The 26290-nt window shown below is 37.1% G+C and overlaps 2 protein-coding genes across 2 annotated transcripts in view; one reads left to right on the top strand and one right to left on the bottom strand.

The window, feature by feature from the left end:
- LOC143184849 (uncharacterized) overlaps positions 1 to 26290 on the bottom strand; it is a 148328-nt gene that overhangs the window by 36956 nt on the left and 85082 nt on the right. The gene's annotated exons all lie outside the window — the stretch shown is intronic.
- On the top strand, positions 225 to 11717 carry LOC143184570 (uncharacterized). Its single transcript, XM_076386903.1, has 7 exons — positions 225 to 357; positions 821 to 951; positions 1832 to 1941; positions 2915 to 3060; positions 6959 to 7157; positions 9044 to 9160; positions 11575 to 11717. The coding sequence occupies exons 1-7, from the start codon at positions 264 to 266 to the stop codon at positions 11690 to 11692; spliced, it is 915 nt and encodes a 304-aa protein (XP_076243018.1). The 5' UTR covers positions 225 to 263; the 3' UTR covers positions 11693 to 11717.

The following is a 26290-nucleotide window of genomic DNA, read 5'->3' as shown; positions in this document are numbered from 1 at the left end:
TTTGTTTGCTTTATTTTGTCTTCGTATTTCATAGCCAATCTCTCTGCGGCTATTTCACCTTTTTTGTTTCTGTTTCTACCATTAGTAGGTTTGCTAGTGTGTTAAAATCTAGGTGTGATGTCCAATTAATAAACTTGTTTTTACGCAGAGAAATTTTAGTTCCGGATTTTATGCTTTTCAACCACGTATTAGAGCTTCACAGTAACAGTAAAACAATTTTACAGGTGTCTAATCGCAATTACGTAAGTGGCCATGGACGTTTAATGGATCCTCCAGCCCGCAATAGCATGTGGCGTTTTGGATATCCGAATCCTGTGAATTACAACGATAACGAACTTTTTTGCGGAGGGTATGCAGGTTCGTTATTCAATAGTGATTACTCTAACAATGTATTAATAAGTCATATGGCGAATTATACTTTATTGCTTCCATATCAATTACAGTTACTACAAATACAATTTATAAATGGACTCCATATGAGGCGTTGTGAATACTACTGGCGAACTCAATTTAAAAAATATTTTTTATTTTATTCAGCCTTATATAAAATAAAGAAAAAGTGTTTTTTTTTAAACATGGATTTATTGAGTTCACCCTTACTGCCCGCAACGCCTTATATTCAGAAAATATTTATAATAGTAGTATACAATATAGTAAATTCTTGGTATATATTCGTCATATTTTATTCGTTATGTGTTCAGTGGTATCTTCACTTCTTAAGTCTAGGGTACCAAATTTTACGTTTCGCTTGTATCATTCAATAAGTCACTTAAAAAATTGTTATTAAATAAATAATAATATTTGATTTTCTGTTGTTTAGTGCAATGGGTTCAGAATAACGGTCAATGTGGAGTTTGTGGTGACGCATATCATTTGAATGAACCAAGGCCACATGAAGCAGGTGGTGAATTTGCAAAGGGAACTATCGTTAGACACTACACGGTTGGCCAGGTAATATAACATAACAGAAGAAGTGACTTACGAATACAAATAACTTTACGTTTCACTTTTTAACTAATAATTCAAAAAAATAAATTTGAGTTCACAATGTCTACATATTTATCTTTAGCATTGTCTGTTCTGTCCTCGTCGACGCTTAGTATCTTATGATTTTAATGTCCTGTTTCAAGAACAGTAGCTATACTATAACTATTCCAATATTACACTTGAGGATCTATTTTTGCTAGTGAATATTACATGATTAGTTCAGTGATTGGTGATTCGTTCAGAACGGAAGATAGTAATCTACTTTTATTTAACTCGGTAATTATGTTTAATTTGTTCAGTCTAGATGGACTGAAGGAAATAGAGTAATATATAGGTATCGTTTGATATCTAATTGTAAGAAAAATAGGGAAACGTTGGAAATAATGAAACACCCTAACAACATCAATAGGGATGTAGCTTACTGTTTAAACTTAATCTGATACTTCAACCTCCCAGTTCTTTAATTGTTCAGCTAATTAAAGAGATATTTGATTGATGAGCAATGAGCCAAAATGTGAGGAGACACATTTAAATAGATCACTATAAGTTACACACCAACATTGGTGTACCATTCAAGACTTGATGAAGCTAGCTGCAATGCTTACAAAACATTAGGAAAATTTTTTCTAAAAAGATACGTCTTATATCTGAAAGCCTTTAATAGTAAGAATTGTATGATGCGGGATAATGAACGCTTCAAATCTCTAAGGAGTGAATAATTATTCATATGATGTATTGATTAACAACATCCAAGTGTTTGGTTCTCTCATTCCAAGTATAATATGTATATAGGTATAATATTATTCTTGGTTTTGTATTATGTTTGGTGTATTCAAACTTGCAGGATATTGACGTTGAAGTTGAACTGACAGCGAATCACTATGGAAGATTTGAAATGTACCTTTGCCCCAATAATAATCCGAGGAATGAGGCTAACCAAGACTGTTTTGATAGGTAACAAAAGATGTTTTTAAATTCTAGAATAGTATTGTAGTAGGGGAGAGTGGAGTAATCGCGAATACCTAAGCAAGAATTGAAATAAAACGAAAGCTGAGTAAGAAATACGTTTATTTATAATTCATAATTATAGTTAAACTATTCATTTATAAGCTACAGTACTCAATATCGATAAAATTTATAAATAAAATACACTTTTAATAAAATAACGAATCCTTTGGTTCGGTAATTACCCGATTGCTGTGGGATTAATCACGAACACTACATGGGATACTCTCGAATACAGTTGATAATTACATCTAATTATCACAGAATTCGCACAGCAACCCTCTAGAAGTGCTTTCATTACCACTGCAATTTTCATGTGCCCACACATGATAGTTATAGCACATGATTCAATTTTCAATGGTGGATCTTTATACTTTTCATTTCTCCATCTTTTACTTCGTTTCTGTTTTTCTTGTATAATTCTGCTGCATCTGAAAACAATTAGACAAATTCTTAAAATACGCAAAAAAATATCTTGATATACGTTTTGATCCAATCTATTCGTGATTACCCCACGATTTAATAATAATAAAACAATTTATTTTAGAAGTTCGAAACGTGAAACAGAAAATTCGTTAATACTGAAATCCAGTTTGAATTGTGTTTATTACAACTTACATAAATGTCACTGTTATCACTCCTTCTACAGAAGCTACATGAAAAATTAACATATCGAAAAATTATATGAAAAGTGACGAAAAGTTTCAGTTGTATTTACCTTAACCTGTATGTACTGCTTTTCTTTACCACTCGTTATCAGCCACTGGACGTGTTCAGACTTGTTGAATTTGAGTTAGAACAGACCTGATTTCTTTTTCTAACAAACCGAAATAACTGCATTCGCGATTATTCCACGTTTGTATTACCCCACTTTCCCCTATCTATATAATGTAAAGCACTGAAATATAGATTTATTTTTAAGGTATCCCTTATATGTCTCCGGAACTAGAGACGTACGTTTCGAAATACCTTTAGAAACAGAAAAGAAAGCTGTATTCCGATATAGGGTCACTTTACCTTCCTACGTCACCTGTTCTCAGTGCGTGATACAATGGAACTATTACACTGGTTTGTATTACTAAATTTGCTCCTTATTTATCACAAATACACAATTTTTATCATACATACTGAACCTCAGAGCAGAAGGAACGGTAAGGCAGGTGCATTTTAGCAATGCAAGCCTCCAACTTTCGAGTACATCATGATTTTTGACATGACTTTGAGATGATGAAAACTTAAAAAATACAAGATATAAATTTATTCCCCCTCTTTATTTGATCTAACCCAAAGCTTAACCCAGAGCCTTTCGCAATAGGTATATAACTGTAGGTTTTGCATAGTAAAACTACGACGTCATTGCATTTTGAAGAATTTTCAAATTTTAAGTTCGGTTCTAATTGAGATTTACAATTAAAGTCTGTGCTTCATAAAAGGGCGTCAATCTGTTTGTTCTTCAGATTTTAGAGTATCTTGAAACCTCAGAGGCCTGAACTTATAGCTTCCCATTGGCTTAATAATTTTGCTCTGTCCTTTTATTGTTAGATAATATACGATAATTATATGGAAAAGGGATTGTCCTACCAATTTCGATGATCTTGAAATATACTACCAAGGATATTATTTTGAGTAACTTCTTACTCATGTAACTGCCGCTCAGCTTTAGTTTCTGAGGTATTAAAAAAAAACTGTCGGTACTGTTATTGTTACATTAAACTCTGTCTATATGTAAGTATGCATCCCTGACAGCGTACACGTGACCCTATGATCACTACTTATATACAACTTCCACAAATACATTGCGGTGAACGTACTTTTGCTTAATTTTAAAAAAAATGTCAAATTTAAATTCTATCTATACGTGAGTCCTTAATTTAATAATTAGCGAATTATTTTTAGTAAACATTGCCTTCGGGGAAGTTCAAGATTTCAACACATGAGCGGGGAAGGGGCAGAACCACTTCACCTACACGTCCATCCTGTAAAAGTGCCTGGCTCAGACTAACTTTGATCCGTTTTTCTTTCTCAATTAGAAAAATACTGAAATGCTGCTAACCTATGAAACGTATGAAAACATGAAAAGTATGAAGTGACCATTTCGTTGAAGTTCGAATTGTATGGTCATAGTATTTCAATATTTTCCTAATTGTGCAGGAGTGGTTCTGCCTCTCTTCCACCCACGCGTTGAAGTTTTGAATTTTCCCAAAGGCAATATTTGCTAATATTTCAGTAATTACCTAAATAAAGAGATGCGTGCTTATTTTTTTAAAAAACTATATCTAACTTAAACTCATCTTAAATGTTTGAAAGACAACATACATGTATGTAGTTGTTACGAGCCGAGGGCTAGAGAGTCTGACCGAGGGTCAAGGTTTTAGGAATATTGTTATTTTTTCGTGGCCGAACTAACGGGTAACTTTGCACTCGTTAGGAGCCACCTCGCGGATGTGGACGAATCAGTGCGCATAGGCCAACATCGGGAGCCACTTGTAGGTTAGGAAAAGGACCTTCGTAAGGATTGCTTTGGCCTTGTGACTTTTAAATTTATAGTATATCTCGAGCGGTAAAGATATAAATATCTTTATATTTATTCCCTAAGATATAAATATCTTTACCGCTCGAGATATACTATAAATTTAAAACTTAATGTTTGTGGGATCGTTACGCGTTCGCTTCTTATTGGATTTAGGAAGGTTTTGATTGAATTAAGTCCAATTTAACAAACCTTATAAAACTGTATATTATTACGAGTTTAAGTTGACTCGAAGGAATACAAGTGTTTATGAATTTAACATGTTGCGGAACTAAGTCCTCTCTCTCTAGATTACGCACAGAGGTATGCGGGGGACGCGTCGTTAAGACTACGTTACAGTGAGTTTACATACTGTACTCTATGATTCTGCTCGAAGGAGAACTAATGCTCGATCTTGCTTTCCAGTCTAAGCCGCGTACTAAACTCGAACTGGATTACGAATGAGCCCGCTAGACCGAGTTTCTTGGCCTTTTTATAGTCAAAAATCTATGGGAAAAATGGTGGGGACTCGGCTGCATTGCAAAGTTTCCGAGAAAAGTTGAAAGATATTAGTTTCGAAGAAATCTATTAATTGGGTGCAACGGAAATGCCTATCGGCCCTTACATGGTGATTTCCAGGCAAAGTCAAAGGTCAACGGAAGGAGCTTTGAATCGAGCCCTTTCATAATTACTTTACGTAACTCGTCTGGACTCGTAACATAGTATTGAAAATATTTTTCAATATATCTCAAAAAATAAAGTCGAGCAGCGTGTACATGTTTGAAGAAAAAGTTGTTCAGAATGATGACCTTGATAACACATTTCTAGGTCATCGAAATTGGTGGGACGACCCCTTTTCTTTGTAATTACATTTCATACAAAATATTGTAAGAGAACTTACAGTAGCGGAGAAGGTGTTTTGGAATAACATAGCTGTATGTTTGACCTTCGCAATCTCAATGCGTCGGTTGTTAAATTTGAACAATGTAGACATTGCAACTGTCAGTTGCTTCTGAGAACTAGTAAACCGTGGATATTAGTTTAAGACGATCCGCGTAAGAAGCGATTACGATTATAGTTTTTGAATATTTTGGTTTTCAAATTTCAAAATCAGTATTTAGTATGTCTTTTACTGTCTAAAATTCACCTACACAAGAACAAAGTATGAGTAAATCGAGGAATTTACTAGAAAACGAAAGGGAACAAATTTTAAGGCTACGAAAGCAAAATAAAACATTTTCCGAAGTAGTAAACATAGTAAATAAGTCAGAAACGGCTTGTAAGCAAGCCTGATATACATTTTTGAAGACTGGCATATGTTGCGATCAATCGAAAAATGGTAGACCACGCAAAACAACACCGAAAATGGATCATCAGATTCATCGATTGTGCGAAAAGGATCGTTTTCGTTCTGAAAGTGATATATCTGTTGAGATTTAAATAACGCATATATTAGTACTAGAACTTAAACAATACGTATATTAGTACAGAAGAAGTCATTACTAAGTTCTAAAAATTAAAAAATGCGACTTGCATTTAGTAAAACTCATAAACATTAGAAAAGTGAAGATTAGCAAAAAATATTGTTTTCAGACGAATCGAAATTCAACCGCGTCTTCCTGACGAAATTAAATATGTTAGACGTAGAATTGGTGAAAATTGAAAACCACAATGCGTTTTGACAACTATCAAACGCGCTGGTGGAAGCGTTATGGTGTTATCGTGTTTTTCTCGAATCGGCCCTTATCTGATACGTTGTATCCATGGGATTATGGACCGTTTTCAGTATGTAGACGTACTAAAGAACACGATGTTGTCATATGCATACAACAATATGAGTTATAATTTTATTTTTCAGAACGATAACGATCTGAAACACACAACTCAGGTTGTAAAACAATTTTTTCAGGAAAAAAATATTACCATACTGCCATGACCGTTGTAGTTACCAAACATCGATTCAACAAAGAACTTGTGGAGCATGGTAAAAAAAGGCAATACAAGACTTTCAACCGAAAAATTTAGATGATTATGTTACAATCAAAACAGCTTGGAATAATATTACCGTAGATCAATGTAAAAAGTTAATAAATTCTACATCAAAAAGATGTGCCGAAGTGATTACAAAATAATGGATATTAGACAAAGTATTGAATGCAAATAAAAATTTTGTATATTTCTTACTAGAAATACATATTTTTTGTATAGTCTTTTTGACCATCGAAATACTATACTGATTTATTTCCTTTTTGTATAGCTTCGTTAATAAGCAAAGGAACAAAATGAAATTTTTTTGTAAGTATGTATGGAAATATCTAATTAGTCTAAATTAATCTAAAGCAAAGCACTCTATTTATGTTTTTCATGTAAAATGAATCAATTTCGTTTCCTTTTTCATTTCGTATTAATCTTTTATTCGACAGTGTAGTGTACATTGTTGATTACGAATGTTCATAGGTAACATGTGGGGTACTTGTGACAATGGGACCGAAGCTAGTGGTTGTGGTCGACCAGAAACGTTTAGAAACTGTGCTGATGTAAGCATCGTCACGAGTACAGCTGGTATACCGCCCCTCTTTGTGCAACAGGACAATCCATTTTTACTTTATTATAAAGATTATCGTTCTCCGAACAATATATTCCCCCTTGTTGTTAGGTAAGCATTTCATCGAATCTCTAAAATAAGATATACAGGGTGTTCGATAGCGGCTGGTAAGGCTAACTCAAACGATTCTGGCCGCGTCAACATTTCCTATCTTTTTCTCTCCTATTTCATAGCTCCCGTGTAAGAAAAAGATAGAGAGTATCGATGAAGCCAGATTCGTCTCAGCTGTGTGTACAACCACCAAAAGTGCCTCGCTATAAATTATTGTCTTTGCTCAGGTATGTGTTTATTGTAGTGGATAATCAAAAATCCATATTAAAACAAAATAGGGTAAGTGCACCTAATATCGTCTACTAAATTTTAAATATATCTCACGTAAAAAGTAACATTTTTCTACCAAGTTAGTCTCAATCGAAAGAGACTTTGTTGTATCTAATATATACATTAGGTTAGAACAGTTAAAATGTACAGATCTTTAATCAAGATTAAGAAAATGAAAGATAGACATAAATTGACCTCTTTAATATGGTTTACCTGAGAAATTTTGATTAATTTATACATGTATATTTTTTAATCAAATCATTTTTGTTACGATTGTATTTAAAAACTGTTTTAATTTTTAAAAAATGTAAAAATATAATTATAATTTCATTTTTTTAAACGATTTCGCTTACAGGTTTTATAAACTTCCCTGTTCTACCTCTACCTGCAAGATGCTACACTGAAACCACTAATCTCCATTATAATCATTTTTAAGATATTTGTTACGACATAAACATTTTGTATCATATTCTATCCAGTCATTCCCATCATCGAATTCGACTTACTTTTAGTAGACGATACTGAATGCACGTTGGTTAAAATATAAAATAATTATTTCTGTTAACAAAACTGTACGCATTAATTTGATTGTTTAAATATGTCATTAATTAAATATTCCGGCAAATACTCATGCATCAAGGTAAATTTTCCAATAGCTGACCATGTCCCAATATCTAAACAGTAACAGTAATTTTATTGATTTTTAGGCATAAATTCTATGTATTAGGTATACCTAATTAAAAATAAAATCTAGTGTCATAAAATAGTATCCTCAATTCCTGGGCCCGCACAATAAAAGTATGGGGATATACAGTTTTAGGTTGTTTACTTACTCAAACATTTGACATCTTAAGTGTTTAAATATTGAGACATTTACCTTAATATAACTTTTAAACTTATCTTCTCTTTGTGCAATCTAAATTTGTTGCAAGGAAATAAATATACGCGTTCCTTTACGCTGTCGATATTTATTAAATATGTCTTCTAGGTTAAACGCTGTTAGGGCAATGCTGTGACAAAATATGTCTCTTTTTACTATGTGTTTAACTATAATTTGAGGCCATTGCTGATTCCCGAAAATGTCTCTGTTTCAAAATATTACTGATGGGCGATATTAATTATAAAACATTGCACTTACCCTAGCCACACACGATAAATTTTATTATCCGATAAATTGTTCGAAATGTTGTCCATTCTGCTAAATAGATAATAATTTTTCTTTTCGAACTAAATTTCTATGAACACTTTGTAGCATGTTCTGCTATTTATTGTATTTGACTACTGCTATTGTACTTACAATTTTTTCTTTGTGATATTAGGAGTACTTATAAACACAAACCTGAATGGAAACAATAGTTCAGAATGAGATATATACGTTAAGTCGAGATATAGTTAAATATACGTGCATTTGGCGAATATTTACAGTTGATTTTTTGGAAGCCAAGCTTGATATAACAAAATGTTATTCTATATTTTCGACTTATTTTTTGCATGTAGTACTATATTCTTTTTAATTACACTTGTACTAACTGTCTCTTTGTACTATCACTTACCAAACACTTTGTGTAATTCAGATGATCATAAAAATTTTAATTCTGTGTTCAATTTAATTTCAGGTCTCAAGTGTGCTTACCTACTCCTCTCTATAGACGCATACCGGGAATGGATGATTGGTGTCAAACTAACTGTCTTCGTTATCCTCCGAACTGTCCTGCAGGAATTTGTCAGTGCCCGTAAGTGATTGTAGAACTAAATATTCTATAGTCTATAATCTACAGGGTGAAGTACATAAAGTGTGACAAGTTGTTTCTTCTCAAACTATTGTAGATATTGATATGGTTCTTTTTTAAATTGAATAGCACATAGAGGTTGACTATTTGAAGTAGTATACATTTTTCAAGGACAACGTTTAAGAAAGTAAAGGGGGCACCACTTACTTTTTTTTAAAGATGGAACTGTATTTTTTTGGTCATCCAGGTCGTATGTTTAGAACATTTTGCGCATAAAACTATCAAAACACTATGTTGAAATAATTCATACTTTGTGTGATATTTCAAATCTTTGTTACATTATCTACTCCATATATTTTTACGTATTAGATGATTGGTTTATAGGCAGAATATTGATAATACTAAAAAATGTTATTAGGCAAGGTTGATGTGTTTTAGGAAGCACACTCAAGCATAATCAAACCAGAAATGTTAAGTAGTGTACGGTTATTCTTTCGTTACCAAATTAGGAGACACAGCAGCGTCTCGAGCCAGGTACAATACCGGGGTTACCCTTAATTCACCGAGAATTATTTCATCGACAATCGTTTTACCGACACGACATCAGCGACATCTAACTTTGTTGAGTTCGCCGACAGTCATTTCCTGCACAATCTTTTTTCCGACAGTTATTTCACTGACATTAAATATATTTATTGCCTTTGGCCTAAAGCAAGCATCTCCAACGAGGCTTGCGTTTATGTCAGCCGGTATTCGGAGCGTTAAACCACTGTTAAGGGTTGCATCCACGTCTGGAATCCGTGGGCACAAAACTTGGAAATACCCTTCTCTATCATTTCTGGTGTTTCTTGAATTTGTTTGAAATTTTACTCTATTATATTTCGGAGTATTTCAGTATTTTCAATCGATGTTGCATATACAATAGATTTTGAATGTCCCCGCAAATTAAATCTAATGGATTGAAATCCGGAGAACGAGCACGTCATGCAATAAGACTGCGCATAAATTCGCTACTGATGCGATTCCTAGAAATTTTTATGAACTTTTAAGGGATGAGTCTAGAGATCAAACGGTGACATTTTGAGGAATATCTCTGTACACGTATACTTAGTAATTAATAATATTCTCAAGGAAGGCTATTAAAAAAGAAGTAAAAATATTTGGACCTTCGGTAAGATCGTGCCTGGCTCATGCTGCTTATCCGCAACGTGCACAACGTTTCAATTTCAAGAGCGAGAGTAAGGTTCACTTTACATTCGTCTTCTCTTTTGACTTTCCGAAGTCATTTGAAGTGATTCAAAGCGCCAAGCTCCTACGTACGCGATTCATGCGGTGGTGTGCGGAATAGAGGGCGAAATTTTCAATAACTCATGTCGCCAATTTGGGTGTCAGATTCCGATTCCACATCGGCAGCACTTTTAATCAGGCATTGCTTCGTTTATACAAGGCCAACTAAATTTGTTACGTGTTTTACTCTATTTCATTGATAAGATTTTGAGCTGAAAAAGAGTTCATTATAGTTTCGTTCAAAACACTCTTTAAATTACATAAAAATGCTTAAATTCCACGGCTGCGAATGATCGATTTTTGCTCTACTTTGTAACGTTCGTATTATTAAATATCAGCAGAATATCGTTAAATCACGAACCAGACCGTGCTGTAATGAACTTTTTTCTTTCGAGTGAACCCTTTTCCAGCTCCAAATTTCATATAAGGATGAAAAGTTGATTCTCGTAAACCCATGTTTTTACCTAATTTTGTCGGTAATGTTACTGCTCTGACATATCTGATTGTATCCCCTTAACTTTCGTTTTTATTCCATTTTTAACCTTTTCGTTATGAGCGCCGGATATAGACTGCATCCACTTGATGACCTCTATGCACGAGCGCCGGCTGTAGCCGACGTCAGCGCAATACCGTCAGTCTCCTTCAAGTTTTCAGTGGCTAATATTTAACCGGCGTGCAATGTGTAATTATATTGACCCGTATTGGATTAATCCTACTAAAAGGATATTTCGAACGTACTTAATATATACTGTACGTCGCGACAAGTTTCTTCTGTGTTTTCTATTCGGGAGTGAAGTATTTGTCTGGTACAAAAGTATATTAAAACAAGAAATCTTCCTTGAACCATTACAAGAAATTGGAAAACAGTGATTTATTTTTAATTGTAAATTAAAAATTTTGTTTGAAGCTTTCTTTAGTTTGTTTTATAAAATTTTTGTGCACCCTTATCAGAACACCAGTTTACCGACGTGCAATATGCACACTTTTTGGCACGGTGCCCCGTACAGCGGCGTTACTCTGGCAGTGCGAACTGCCGTAACGAAAGGGTTAAGAACTGTGTTCAATAACTTAAGTTAAAAATGATGAAAAACTTAATAAATATAATAATTTTGGTTATATGTTTCTGACAGGGAATTATGCGATGCAATTGGAGAGATAGCTGGCCAAGAAGGAGCAAGTGCTTACTGCATGGACAAGTGTCTTGTATATCCACCTAAATGCCCCTCCCATCGATGTCGATGTTATTAAAAATATTAAGTCAAACTCCATGGTATTGTTTGTATCTAAGTTTTTAAGTGACAATTCCTAAAATCAATTTTTTGAGTCATGAAATAAAGTCTATTAGCAAAGAGCAAATAAAGTAATAAAGTGACCAATTTTTAGTATTTACAGTATTCGTATATAGTATTCGATTGTTTATTTATTTATTGTTTGTAGTATTCGAAAATTGTCTATAACAATATCCTCTGTAAGCCCAACATGGTTCTGGAATGAAAAGTACACGGAAAAAAATTACACCAATATTGCTTTACACAGATGTAACATCTCTAAAAGGAAGCTACGTTGTCCATGGAAGAGCAGCTTTCCAATGAATGAAAGGTGGGGATTTGTGTGGCGTGCGATTAAGGAGGTAAAGTCCAAGGCTTAGATCTTTCGTAACAATAATTTATTCAATAAAAAAGACATTTTAATTCTAACATTAATACAATATTAATACCTATCGTAATTTAGTTGAATATTAATGAGATTATAAAGGAGTATGAGGTAATATTATTCGTGATTATATAAAAGTAAGGTTATGTTCATCGTAAGTATCATCTAATAATCTAATATGTACTTATCTATTCATTTATATCAGTAACGCAAGGGTTATACGTCTACGCTTTATATTTCGTTAAACAAAAATTAGATTATGTGATTACACTGTTTCTAATTACAAATATTAATTTATATAATCGCGGTAGAGGATCCTTTATATTGTTACATTCACCACATACCTGTGTGGAACGTGCGTGTGTGTACGTATGCGCTAAAGCTACAGGTGTTATAACCTCGGAAAAGTGTTAGGTCCTCGTGAAACAATAATCCTTACTTGGATTTTCTAAGCATCCGTAAGCCTTTCGTTTGTCTCGATTATATTAGTCTCTGCCCTTGAGAAAATACTCTTCAGCAGCGGTCTTAATATTTGTCAGATTAGGAGCGATGTTTAGCGTTTGTTTGACAGACGGTTCGTCTGCTTACGGCTAGCATGAACTATAACCTTAAAGAAGCATCTACTTATTCGCTAGAACGGTCGCTACCTCTAAAGGAGCGATCTCGATCTCACTGGACGAGTACCTCAGCTGTCTCTCAGATCTTCATGCTTCTACAATCTGATGCTAGAGAGAAGTGTGTCTCCTGCTGGTTTCGCAGCTTTTTATATACCCGCCAGTTGGAGTTCACGCATGCGTAGTGGCTCATTATGATTAATGACGCACTTATTCAGACATGTGAATGTTTTAGATGAAAAACATACGAAATACCTTGTACTTACATGAAGATATAGTTAAAACCTAGAATAACGATATTAAATTCGTTAAACCAACAGTATATACAGTAAAAAATAATAATACATTACTACTAGAAAGTGAGTGAAATAAATAGAAGGAGATATAGAGAGATTGCAATAGATAGAGTGAAATAGAGAAAGAGTAGGCAGTGGGGCGTTGCATCTCCCTCTTGGCGGAATCTCTCGTCATCGAAAAATCCAATCGTGATTTTGACTTGGGCCATTGGATCTTTCACGGTGATCAGCTTCCTGGAGGGAGAACTGGAACGGCTAGAGCGGTCTATGAGAAGGGGACCTGAATGGCCTTCAGGGTTGAGGCGGCTGGATCTGTTGGTGTAGCTGGAACAGCTGGAGCAATGATCAGCATGATCTTTGGATTTATCGGAACGTTGCTTATTATGGCTGGTTTTGGTGGCTGCAGTTTCCGGAATAGCTTCGTGTTCAAGAGTGACTTTGATGTTGAAAGTGCCTTCGGTTTCAGGAGTAGTTTGGATTTCAGGAGCGACTTTGGTTTTGAGAGCGGTTTCAGTAGCGGCGACTGTACTTTTGGAAGCGTCATCTTTGTTTCCTGACAAGACTTTAATTCCTGGAGCTGCTTCTTTAGATCTGAATTTATTAATGGTTACCGGCTCTAGGATAGGTTCTGGAACAAGGAAAATGGAGGCAGGTATTTGGATTAACTCATCCATGATTTTCTCCAGTTTCGCCCTGTAGATACGTCGTTTCCCTGCATGATTCAGCATGTTGACTGATTCCATATCACTGTGATTTTCTACCCTTTTCTATACTGTTTTTTGAAGCTACTGAAAAATTGTTGAGGCTTCTGATTAGTTCGCCAGTTTTTCGTTTCCTGATTGGTCCTCTTATAACTTTGGGCATTGACTCTTATTGTGCTAATTTTCTGCTTACGGTGCATATGCTACCTGTCAACCTTAAGACGCACTTCGGTCACACCATCTTGGTTGCAATCACATGTTGCAAGGAGGTCATTGTATGGTGAATATTAAATAAATTAATAAACTTTTTCCCTTCGTTTGTATGTTTTTTGTGTTTTCTTGTTTTTATTATTACTATTACTTATATAAAGATATTATATACATCTCAGTATATAGCAGCAATCTCAAGTTAGCCCCCCCTCAGCACCTCTGCCAAGTCAAGACCCCGTCCAAAACGTGACTAGTCCGTTCGATCTTCAACATCCACACACAAGCGAGTATACCTGTATGAACAGCCATCACGGGCGAAGCTTGGACTGCTCGTGACAAACAGTAAGTATGGAGAAACGATGAATAAATCCAAGTGTTAAAGAAACTGAATTATCTATTTTTTGATAGTGATTATTAAAAGATAGATAAGAAGTAAATACGATATTCAAATAAAAAATGCTGGCAGTAGTGGATTATAAGACACTTGAATATACTAAATCTAAAATTGTTTTCATGACTCCAGTTTCCAAGTTCAAAAGGATAATTTTTAACAGAATGATGTCATGTTCATTTATAACAGCGCAAAACATTTTTAAGTCGTCTGCATAAAGAAGACACTTGTTATTAGTAACAACCTCACAGAGGTCGTTGAAAAATATTGAAAAGCCAAGCTCCAACTAACTAAAATAAAATTTTTCTAGTGTACTGTGACGTGGCACAAGTACCAGTCACAAAGCCGAACCCTTCCCGGGGCAAGAGAGGCCTTTAGTGCGCACCATCGAGAGTCCAACGCATTTCTAACGCCTATTTTGCGCCCTAGCTAACAGAGTTCTCTCAGCGGCCTAGATGGTAGCATCGGCTGGGGACAGGTGCGAGACCACCACGACACCACCGACACGGTCTCTTGCGGCGGATCTTCGGAATCGGGGAGCGGTCAGGGTACCCGCCGCTCCAGAGTCACTTTACCCGGCAAGTGACACGACGCCTCGATTGGGAGGCTGTCGGAACCCATCGTGCCACTTAGGGAGGACACACGATGGGAGGGCTGCCCCACTGATGTATGAAGACCCACCGGTGCATGGAGACCAGCCGACGCGAGCGAGGTTGGCCACCTCGCCCCGCGTTCCGGGGAGAGATCCTTGACGGAGAGGTGCAGGGACGAAGCCACGGGAGCCATCTCGCGGGCAGAGGATGACAGCGGACCCCGGAAGCGTGACGTCTAATACTGCGCCTCGGATCCACGCCGCAAGACGAGTTCTAGGGGGACTCAGGGAGGACCTACCAATCAGCCGTCAATCTTTGAACGGTGCTATAAATTATTGGTCGCGAGATCGCGCGAGATGAGCGAGCCAATCGGGGCACAGTGGGGGAAACGTCGCGTGCCGAGATCTTGCCGCACGCAGCGATCTCGGCCTTCTTCTTGTGCGGGACGCTGACCAGGTCGCAGGTGGTAAGTCTTTCTCCATTGTTCTCGCCGGTTGACTCGGATTAGATCGGTTCGTAAGCGAAATCTCGAGAGGGCCGACTCCTGGTGGTCGTGTGGGCCACGTTACAGGAAGAAAGCCTTCGCGTGCGGGTTTCTCGAAGCCTGCGGGCTCGGCCAAACGGCGAGTCTGCGGCTTAGCGGCGTGAGAGCGAACGGTTGTTGCGTGCGGGTACATCGTCGGCTTGCTGATGTGACCTCGATGTAACAGCAGCTACGCGGGCGGTTCACTTACGCGTGCCGAACGTACGTTTCAGCATTGTGGTCGCCCGAAACCTTTGTTACGCGATCATTGTAGCGAGGAACGGGTAACTGCCCGCAGCCACGTGTCGCGGGACAGCGCGTGTAATAAGTCGCATCACCTCTGTACGTTTCTCGCTCGAATACATCTTTTATTACCTGAGAAAACCGTGTTTTGACTGGCGTTCTCGCCGTAAGAACCCGAAATCCCAGAAACGTTCCTCACCCTGCGCTCGAAAGAACCTCTCCGCGCGAAGAGCTAGCCCGGGCCGCGGTTTTGGAAAACGGGAGACGCGTTTCACGCCGGTATCGAAAGATACTTGGCGCCCACGGAAAAATCAAGGCGTGGGACGCGTCGTGGCCGGATCTGCACGCTCGTTCTAAGCCGAATACGGCTCGGCGGGACGGTCACGTCACAGTACTTATCATTAAATTTTACCATTTGAGATTTACCTGTTACAAAACCTGAGATTCATTCAAAGAGAAGACTATTAAAGCCGATATCAGACTGTTTAGACAATAATATAGAATGAGAAGTAAAGGCTTTGCTGAAGTTAGTGTATGTACAAGGCATCGATTTGAAGTCCTGTCTCGATGGCTTATGCAATGTAACAACTGTAACTTAATAAACTAGATACAGTAGAGCGATCAGCCACAAATTTATGTTGTACTTCAGTTCATACATTTTTTAATACAAATTACAATTTAAATGTTTGTCTCCATCCTTCAACGCAGAACTAACAGAAGACCCAACTTCTATGCCACAAGGAAGATACCTGAGGAAAAGGATTTGTTATAAATAAGACAATATAGCGGGTCATTACATTATTACTGCATTACTGCAGTATTTACTATTATCATTTAATTATATATTATTTATTACTAGTACTTACTTGAGTTAAAAGGTTAAATTAGCCGGTCCTCTGGTATAAGCAAAATTCAAAGCAATCTTATCGTATTACCGACACGGAAGAAACTACTACAGACCTTTTGCGCTCTTGCAGTACTGAAGTTGCAAACTTCAGTTTCTCACCGCTAGACGCAGCCCTTTCAGGGTTTCTAGATAAGATGGTCACCTTGTATATATAGGGTGGAAATTATAAAGCGTTACAGATGGATATCTTCAAAAATATTGGTTGTATGCAAAAATGTTTCAGATGAAAATTGTTCAGCACCGAGGGGAATATCACGTGGTGGGACTTTTATTATTTCCGGTGGATACGCAAAGGTGGAAGTAAAAATGTGTCTGTATGTTGCTTTACCAAGGTCTCGATATTGGCTCTTTCTTCAGTATTTTGTAAGCTCGACACGGATCTTTATATCTTCCTAGGGAGTTTTCAATTGAAGGTGCCTTTTCAAAAGGCTGTAATTCAACCGCGGGCACAGAAATTTTAATATCTTAAGTTAAGGAGTTAATGGCAAAGAGATAAGCGGTCCCGTTATAGCTGGTTACCATCACCTTTCCCATGTAGATGTTGGCGTGCACGTTAATTCTGGTAATGTATGTATCCTGTGGTTGCCTGTAGATTAGTAACACGTACATAGATCTGACTTCTTGTCCTAGCAGGAATTGTAATAGTTTCCGAATCTGCAAAGGGTAGGACACAATTCTCTATCATTATTGCAGATTTTATGTAATTGATGGTCGTCTTGTTACTTTCAAAGAATTCAGTTCCTAGTTTGGCATCCTGTGGTATGGGGAGATCTTCGACTATGTGAAAAGTGATTTCTGTATTTAGAACTTCTACTTTGATGTACCCTAAGGTAGTGTGAGGTGATCAGAGGGGTGCGGCCACGGTTTCGGGCGGCCCTGCTTTCGAGCGTGTCGAGATGCAACGTTCTGTAACAGTAGCAACGATTGTAGATTGTCAATAAACATACAGATGTTCGTTATCCTATATGAATATTATCAATAAATATTCTTAATGCTATAAATTGGGGGATCGTTCGTGACACGAATTTCAACAGGATCACGTAAATTCTGTGGAACTTTAGCAGTGCATATAGTGTGGACATTGTGAAGCAGTGTATAAAACATTAGTGATGAAAAGTGGTGTGTAAAATTTATTGAAGAAAGGTTGAGATCATCGCAGATGCGATATGCTGAAGAAGGACAAAATGAGTTTTGTGACGAGAAACCCAAGCGAATTCTACACAGCAGATCTGAAGGAGAAATTGCGTGGAAAAGGGTTGCCAACTTTAGGCCTGAGGGCCGAATTGATTTAGCGTCTGACGGAGGTTGAACCGTCTGATGGGTGGTTGAGGGTTTACACAAGTGATGTAGGAGAAGAAGCGGCAAGCGAGAACAAGACACCTGAGTGCGCGAGTGAAATGGCTGATATGTGAGATGGAATTGATTCGACGGGAGAAACAGCTAATGGAACGAGATCTTGACGTTGCTCGCTAACAGGTAGAACTGCTTAGAGAGACGCAAAGATTGAACCTGGGTAGAACTGAGGCAGATGAAATAGCACGAGAACAGCGACGTAAGTACACCCGCCGTCGGTAAAAATATCCGCCGTCGCTGACTTGTTGAGCTACTTCGACGGAAGTAGTAACACTTTCGATACGGAGGAGCAACAGATATAAACATAACTTGACGGACGAGATGACAAAACCCTTGATCGGGTCGCGTTTGAGGGGAAATGCCCTCGAGATCTGAGCATATCGCAATACTGGTTGACGAATTGTTGGGCAATCTGCGGGAGATGTTCTATCACCCGGAGAATGTGTTAGTGATGAAACGGCGTTTCGAGGTGCGTATTTGGAAAAGAGACAAAGCCTTCAGCGAGTACCTGCACCAGAAAGTTGTTTTGGGAAATCTGGTGTCGATCTATGACAGGGAAATGTTCGAATACATTATATTGAAGGAATCCCTGACCTTGGCCTGAGTGAGCTAGGACTAAGGGAGAACTGCTAGCAACGTTCGAGATGATTCCGCTACGAGGAAGATTGGTATCTGCCAGTAGCCGGACAAAACGGAATCCAGTCAAAACGGAAAGGCAGGACGGGAGGGAAGGACGGAGAAACGACGTGCGGTGCTTCAATTGCGAGAATTCAATCATTTCAGCGTGAATTGTCCTGCAAGGAATAAGGGTCCTAGATGTTTTTTTCTGCAGAGAGTTCGGGCATATGGTTCCAAACTGTGATAAGGGACCGGAGAGACAAGTGAATGAGTGTGCTGCGATGACCGTCCGAGGTAACAAAGTGTATAAGCCCATAACCGTTATGAGTAAGCAGGTAACAGCATTTTTAGATATAGGTAGCAATCTACATCTCATGAATGCCGAACAATATGTTAAGTTGATATGTCCATCGTTGACGGATCCGTAAATACCGTGTAAAGGCTTCGGATTGGGTAAAGTTACCACCCTAGGAGGTTTCTACGCGAACGTGAACATTGATGAGATTGTTTTCCGGTTGCTAGTGCATGTTATACCTGACGCATATTTATCGCATGATTTTTTGATCGGCAGCAGCCTGTTAGAGGAAGCCAAGATCGTCCTAGGTGGCAAAAGCGCAAAAATATCGAGACGTGGTGTCAGAAGGAATGAGGTATGTGACCATCCTGAAATATTTTGCATTAATGCTTTTGACGAAAATAAGAACAGTAACATAAATAATAATTGTCCCGTAGATTTGCGTCATATCAAGGACCATAATGTTAGGAGCGAAATAGAAGATCTCGTAAATAGTTACAAACTGAAAGCGATTAAGGAAACGAATATTAAAGTGGAAACTGTAACCGTCGTGAAGGTTAGCGCCGGTGCAACAAGAAAAAGTGAACAAACAAATAGACGAGTGGATGTAACAGGAAATAATCCAAGAGAGTATCTCGGTACTATGCGATTGTGTGTGGATTTCAGGCTCGTTAATATGAAAATCTATAAAGACCGGTACCCGCTCCCGTTGATAGAGAACCAATTGGATCGCTTACAGGGCTCAACATTGTTTAGCGTGCACGATTTAAAAGACGGGTTTTTCCATGTCTCGATAGCCGAAAATAGCCGCAAATATATTGCATTTATGGTGCAGGACGGGCACTATGAATTTTTAAGAACGGCGTTCTTAAAATTATTTTTGCGGTGGTAGACGTGTTTGCAAAGTTCGTGTGGCTTTATGTGACGAAAAGTACCAATGCTAGCGATGTTATTGACTGGTTAAAGAGACAGGCGGTAGTTTTCGATATTCCTCGGAAAATCGTGTCGGATTGTGGTACTGCGTCCACCTCAGAAGAGTTTCAAGAATATTGAAAAGCAGAAGACATCGAACTTGGTCATATCACGACAGGTATGCCGAGGGCGAATGACCAGGTGGAAAGAGTAAATAGAACAATCATCCCACTGCTGACCAAATAGTCCGCACCAAAATCCGAAGAATGGCATAAATACTTAGACGTGTGTCAGAAGTACCTCAATGTAATGCATTACTGTAGCATAGGTACCACACCATTTAAGATCTTGTTTGATATAGATAGGAAACTGAAAAGTAATCCTGAAATCCGAGAAATGAATAGCAAAAGAGTGGAACAAGACGTTTTTGGAAAGTCGCGAAGAGTCGAGACGGCAGGCGAACAATAACATTTTAAAGATCCAGCAAGAGAATAGACGCGGTTTCAATCAGAATCGGAGGGTGGCGCCCCGCTATCGAGCAGAGGACTGTGTCGCCATTAAGCGAACGCAGTCAGGGCTTCCTAAAATTCGCATATAAGTATTTGGGATCATACGGGGTAACTCGTGTGCTGCGTAACGACCGCTATCTGAAAAAGGTCGGCGAGCATGAAGGCCCCCGACAAACATCAAGCTCTGCGGAATTTATGAAGTCTTGGTTTGAAGATTTCAGCAATCTGTCAATGGACAACAAAAATATACTTAATATCTGAAGACTGGTATCGCTGCAGGATGGCCGAGTGTAGGGTGGTCAGGGGGGTGCGACCCTGGTTTCGAGCGTGTCGAGACGCAGCGTTCGGTGACGGTAGCAACGATTGTAGATTGTCAATAAACATACAGATATTCGTTATCCTACGTCCTACATTAATATTATCAATAAATATTCTTAATCCTACAGTAGTGAGTCGTCCTTCCGTAATTCCATTGAGTTCGAAGATGAGGTTAATTGAGATAGGGGCATAGGAAGAGATAGCGGACTTCTTTATGACATTTAAGTCCGAACCTGTGTCGACCATTAAAATCGTTCAACTATTGTTGAATTCTGGACCACAGAGATAAATGCTTAGAGATTTGTTTGTTTTAATGCAACTTGTCTACGTATCATTCGTAGCTATAGTTGATCTCTCTGGTGTCTTTCTTAATTAGTGTTTTTCGTTGCTTCTCGCTGATCAAAGTACTTCTTCTTCCTGCATTGCTCAATTGTGTCCCTTAAATTTGCAGAATTTTCATATGGGAGCGTTTATTGATCGTGGGTTTTTTCTAGGGCGGTTTAGGTTTTGAAATTCCTGAATTGTATTTTCTTTTCTGTGATAGAACTGGCAGTGCTTCATCTGCCAATCTATTCAAGAAAGCCGATATTGTAACCGAATTTGTATATTTAGTATTTCAAATAAGGCCTTCTGCCATGCAAATACGCATTTGGTTTTTGTGGTGCTCGGCCTCTGCCCTGATGACTGCACTAATTGTTACGTGATATAGTCAGTATAATCCATACGAGAAAGTATCTCGGGTTTTCATCCTGTCAAGAAAGCTTTGATAGCTTTGTATTCCGCAGTGATATTGTATTGTGTAGTATAATTGGTTACCTCGATCTCGTTACAATATCTTATTTGTAATAGAATATTGGAAACATGACTACTATAGTCTACGACAGCCTCGTTTGGCATCTGAGCAATTACACGTATCGCCATATAATTGTATTGACGAATATAATGGAGCAAAATGTGAGCTGAGTACGGAAATGGAGTTATCAATGGCATTATGATCACTACTTAAAACTACTGAAGCTTGTCCAAAGAGTTTATTTTGTATTAACTGTACCAATCCGTACTTCACATTTAAAGCAATCATTCGCTTTACACTGCGACAGCTTTTTGCAAATTGATAAACAGCTAACTTTCTACCGTCAAAAGAAGGAACTGTATCGGCAGCATCTTTAATGTTCATATGTGGAAAAACAGGCGTAGTTTGAATAGGTTTCGCATTGCCAGCGTTTAATTCCAACCGCTTCAAATTGTCTGATAGGTTATTTACACCCGGAGTGTTAGTCGATGCCGTTTTGCTGAGTTAGGTCTAAGCTCTGCAGAGAATTAATTCTCATTGTCACAACTTATTCGATAGTACTCGGTCAGGTTTTAGAGTAGGTTCCACAAAGGCTTAATATCCTAAGATATTAAACTTGTCGTGGGTTGACTCTACTGAAATTACACACGGTTCTATGCTTTTTGTCTCACCGCTATTACCAAAAAGTATATACATAGTCAGTAATGTCCCTAAAACGATGCTATGTTTCCCATGGAACAGTGGCTTTCCAATGGACGAAAGGTGGGGATTCGTGTAGCGTGCGGTAAAGAGTTAAAATCCAAGACTTAGATATTTCGTAACAATAATTTATTTAATAAAATAACCTATTCTAATCCTAACGTTAATACAACATTAAGGGCTTAGGGTAGTCACATGACTTCTCGAAATTTCTTGGTCGGTATCTAATGTTACAGTTTTCGTTACAGAAATAATATTACCTACGGATACGTGGCTGCCGAATGAATGCGAGATGGAGCTACACTATGATTCCCCCTCTACTACACATACTACTGCACGAGCCGCATGTATGTGAGCTTGGCCTCGCAACCACTTCGGATAGCTTCGGAAAGTCGCGAGAGAAGGCAAATGTTAGTCTTACTCCCTCACTCTTAAAATGCTGTATTCAACTGTTCAAGTCGCTGGCAAGCGGCATGAGCCACGAATCACGCGACCTTTACGATTGCCCTTATATTTTCACTTCCCGACTTATGTTGCGAAGGTACCTTTCGGTGAAACTCCCAGAGATTTTGATGACATTTTAAGTAACGAGTGTGAAGATCAAACGATGACATTCTATAGAATATCTTGTGCCAATACGCATTTTTTATGAATAATTTAAACAAAGTCTATAGACAGATGGTAGTTTCTTTCTAAGTGGTAGATACTGGATTCGATACACAGCATGAAAAATCAATTTTCTCCTTTTTTTTAAATATTTAAATTATTAAATTATTATTTATAATTTAATTATTTAAATTATTAAACATTTAAATTATAATAAAAATTATAATCTTTTCATAAGCACCTACATTTATAGAAACGTATAGTGACTTATTACTATAAAACTAAAACAGCTTAAGCGTCTAAACTGCTGACTACATCTACCCGAACACTTAAGCCAAAATGGTCGAAGTCTTCACATTTGTTATCTCAATCTGTTAAAGTCTAAAATTTCGCTTACACCTCTCTCGAATTTTCCTCCAACGTGAAAGTAAGTGGAAGAGTGGGACAGTACTTGGCCAACACACAGTAATTGGGTACCCGTACCCTATAATAATTGGTACCCAACTTTCTTTAACATTTGCTGCGATTTCTGAGTTCATGTTATTAAAAGTAATTTACAACACACTTATTTTCTAAGAAAAATACTTTTTTTACGTATACAAATTTACATCTTTTTAATCTAATATAACAGTGATATCTACCATAATATTTTAACTAGGACACAGGTTCTTTGGCTAGAGGTGGAAGAAAATTTAAAGCATGATTCTGGACATCAAGCGTTGCGTACGTCCAAGTAAGTACGTCGTGGTTGTAGACCAAATTAATATTATACAACTGTTTGTTTGAAAAACTGTATTTATTTGTATATCAATGTAAATATCCCTACGGATATCCGAAGTGTGCAATCCAAGAGTTGAGCGAAATCTGACTGTTGCACAAGAAGATATACAAAGGTGGAGTATGTAATTTATTGTCAGTGAAGCTAGAACAGGGGGTAAGCGACAACATTAATGTGCTTCGTAAATCTTAGCGTAAAACAGGAAAGTTGAGGCTTCCGGGTGTAAACCGTGTCCTTTTGGAATTATTTTCCCAACGTTTCGCCAGCACTGCAACTAGCTTCATCAGGGGGTCAAGAGACACACTGACACTGACACTGATACTACAGTGAGAACTGTAGGAAAGGGAAAGTTTCGTCGCTCAAGACCGTGCACTCTTACCTTTTGTGACCCTTTGACTGGTCGACAAGAATTATTACAAATATTCATCACTATATCCGACCTGTATGTAAATTGGCAATAGAATAAATCCTGAATTGGACACATTTGATTTCTAACATTTGTTGTTGAACAACCTGAAATATTGTGTGAAGCATTGTTTCAGTAGAAACTACCGGCTACGGTACTCGAGTACTTTTGATAGGCGAAATATGGCTTCTATCATAGCAAAGTCTAACCACAATTGCCTTTATTGTACGTCTGTCTTTGTTATTTTCTACTGAAATAACAAGGAAAGAAGTCACCCGTCTGTATCAAGCATCAATCGGATGCGCATCGCAACCTGTAATCTGTCCTGACTACAATTTTTGAACATCCATCAATTAAATGAACTTAAGGGGGCAGACTCCTTCGGGGCCTACTCCAAATCGATCGAAGCGCTGTTGCGAAAAAACGGGCATTAGTGAAAACATATAATTTATACATGCGACATTTGATAATGTGGCATCTAGCGTTATCCTGTTGAATGACAAATGAGAAGTGCGAAGGTATAATTGCCAAATCGCATCGTAGGAAAGTTCTGTCACACTGTTGCCACATCAATTACAATTTTATGCATCAGTAAATCTCTACTGAATACGCCTTGAGCCGATATTTTGCTTCATACGAAATATAGAAAAGGACGGTGCGAGCGAGAAAGAAAGAGTATCACGAATGAAACAATACATACGTGCCCAAAATTATGAAAGTGGTCTAAGAAACAACATTTTCGTATGAGATTCACACAAAATTTCACATTTATAATAAATGTTCATTAATCAACACTAATTATAATGTTACGTAATATAAAAATATTTTCTAATTTATTTAAATGTAATCCTTTAAATATCCCAAAATAAGAAATATACAATTTAGACCACTTTCATAATTATGGGCATATATATATATATACTAATATGTGAAATCCTAAAACTTATATATATAGAATAAATAATTCATTAAATTCATGCTATTCATTCAATCATTCATTCATACTTTTTAAGAAATAAACAAACGAAATTATTTTAATTTTTTTTTACTTAAAAATAAAAATTTTATGAGTGGTATAATTGTAATCTGTGAAAAGGTATACAAAAATTAGAATTATTTAAAATAAAAATTGAAAACAAAAAAAAATTAAAAGCTATTACGAGATTCGAACCAGGCACCTACAGATTATGAGGGAATGCCTAATTCACACTCAACTAAGATACTTTCGTGTAAAATTAGTGGATTAAACTATAACTTCTGGAACAATTCCAATTGTTTGTTTATAGTAAATAATAACTATTGAAGAATAATGATTTGTAAATCACCTTTACTTGCTACATTTTCATCGATGCACGGGTCACTCACACTGAACCTCTCGTACTGTTTGCAACGAGTGCAAGACGTTGCGAGTATTCATTAGCAATGTTATAATTTATACATTTAGTGAACAATAAACATGTATCATAATATAATGACAAAAACATTATAGGGGTATATATTTTTCGTAAAACCACTCGTTTCAGGGACCAATTTCGCACAAAATGCAGTTTAACTAGGAATGTTATTATTTTGTTTATAACGTAAAAATTCAAAATTCTATTTCAGCCGTGTTTTGTGTTTTGGTTCATAGTATTTGCGATCTATCAGCATGTTGTCAGTGAAAACAACGACAATATACTATTTTTTAATATATTTTTTAAATAAATTAATATTTTTAAAAACTATTTACATAGGTGGATTCGTCGTTTAAAAATACACAATCGCCCTATTTATATCATTTTGCTATACGCACTAGTTTTGGAGATATTAAACGAAATATGTTTTCCACCCCCAACTTTGGGGGTGGTTTTCACACCCTTTAGATGAATTAGAAGCAATAAAAAAAATACGTGTCGAATATTTTCGGCTATTCTACAATCCTACAAAGTTTCATCAAAATCGGAGACTTTCACCTCGCGATGTTCCCTTATTAGTAAGAATCAAAATCTCGGCTGGAGTTGGATTCGTTCAAGTTTTCCTGATGGGCAGAATTGTAATATGTACATACATATATGTGGCAACAGCGTGACGAAACTTTCAATACGTTTTGGCAACTAAGCCTTTCTTGCGTCTGTATTCGTGTATTCGATGAATACGCCATTCAGCTGTCAAATTCTAGATTACATTTACCGACTGATCTGTATTTTTATCGATGCTGATGGTAATATGACCAAATTGATTGAGATATACCATTAACGCTTCTAACGGCAAATCGTTGAACTATTTTTGTGTCAAAACGGGTGCACAACGAAAATTACGCTTTACGCCTTCAAGAAGTGTTAAATTGAGGAAAATCGCATTTCCACGATATTGTGCTAATTCACGGAAGGGTGCTCTGGTGTGCTATGAGTGAAAAAACCATTAAATCGTGAGATATTTGCGAAAATGT

Source organism: Calliopsis andreniformis, chromosome 10 (genome assembly GCF_051401765.1).
Source record: "Calliopsis andreniformis isolate RMS-2024a chromosome 10, iyCalAndr_principal, whole genome shotgun sequence".
NCBI lineage: Eukaryota > Metazoa > Arthropoda > Insecta > Hymenoptera > Andrenidae > Calliopsis > Calliopsis andreniformis.
The sequence above is the reverse complement of the archived record's forward strand: the minus strand, read 5'-3'. Positions and strand labels throughout refer to the sequence as shown.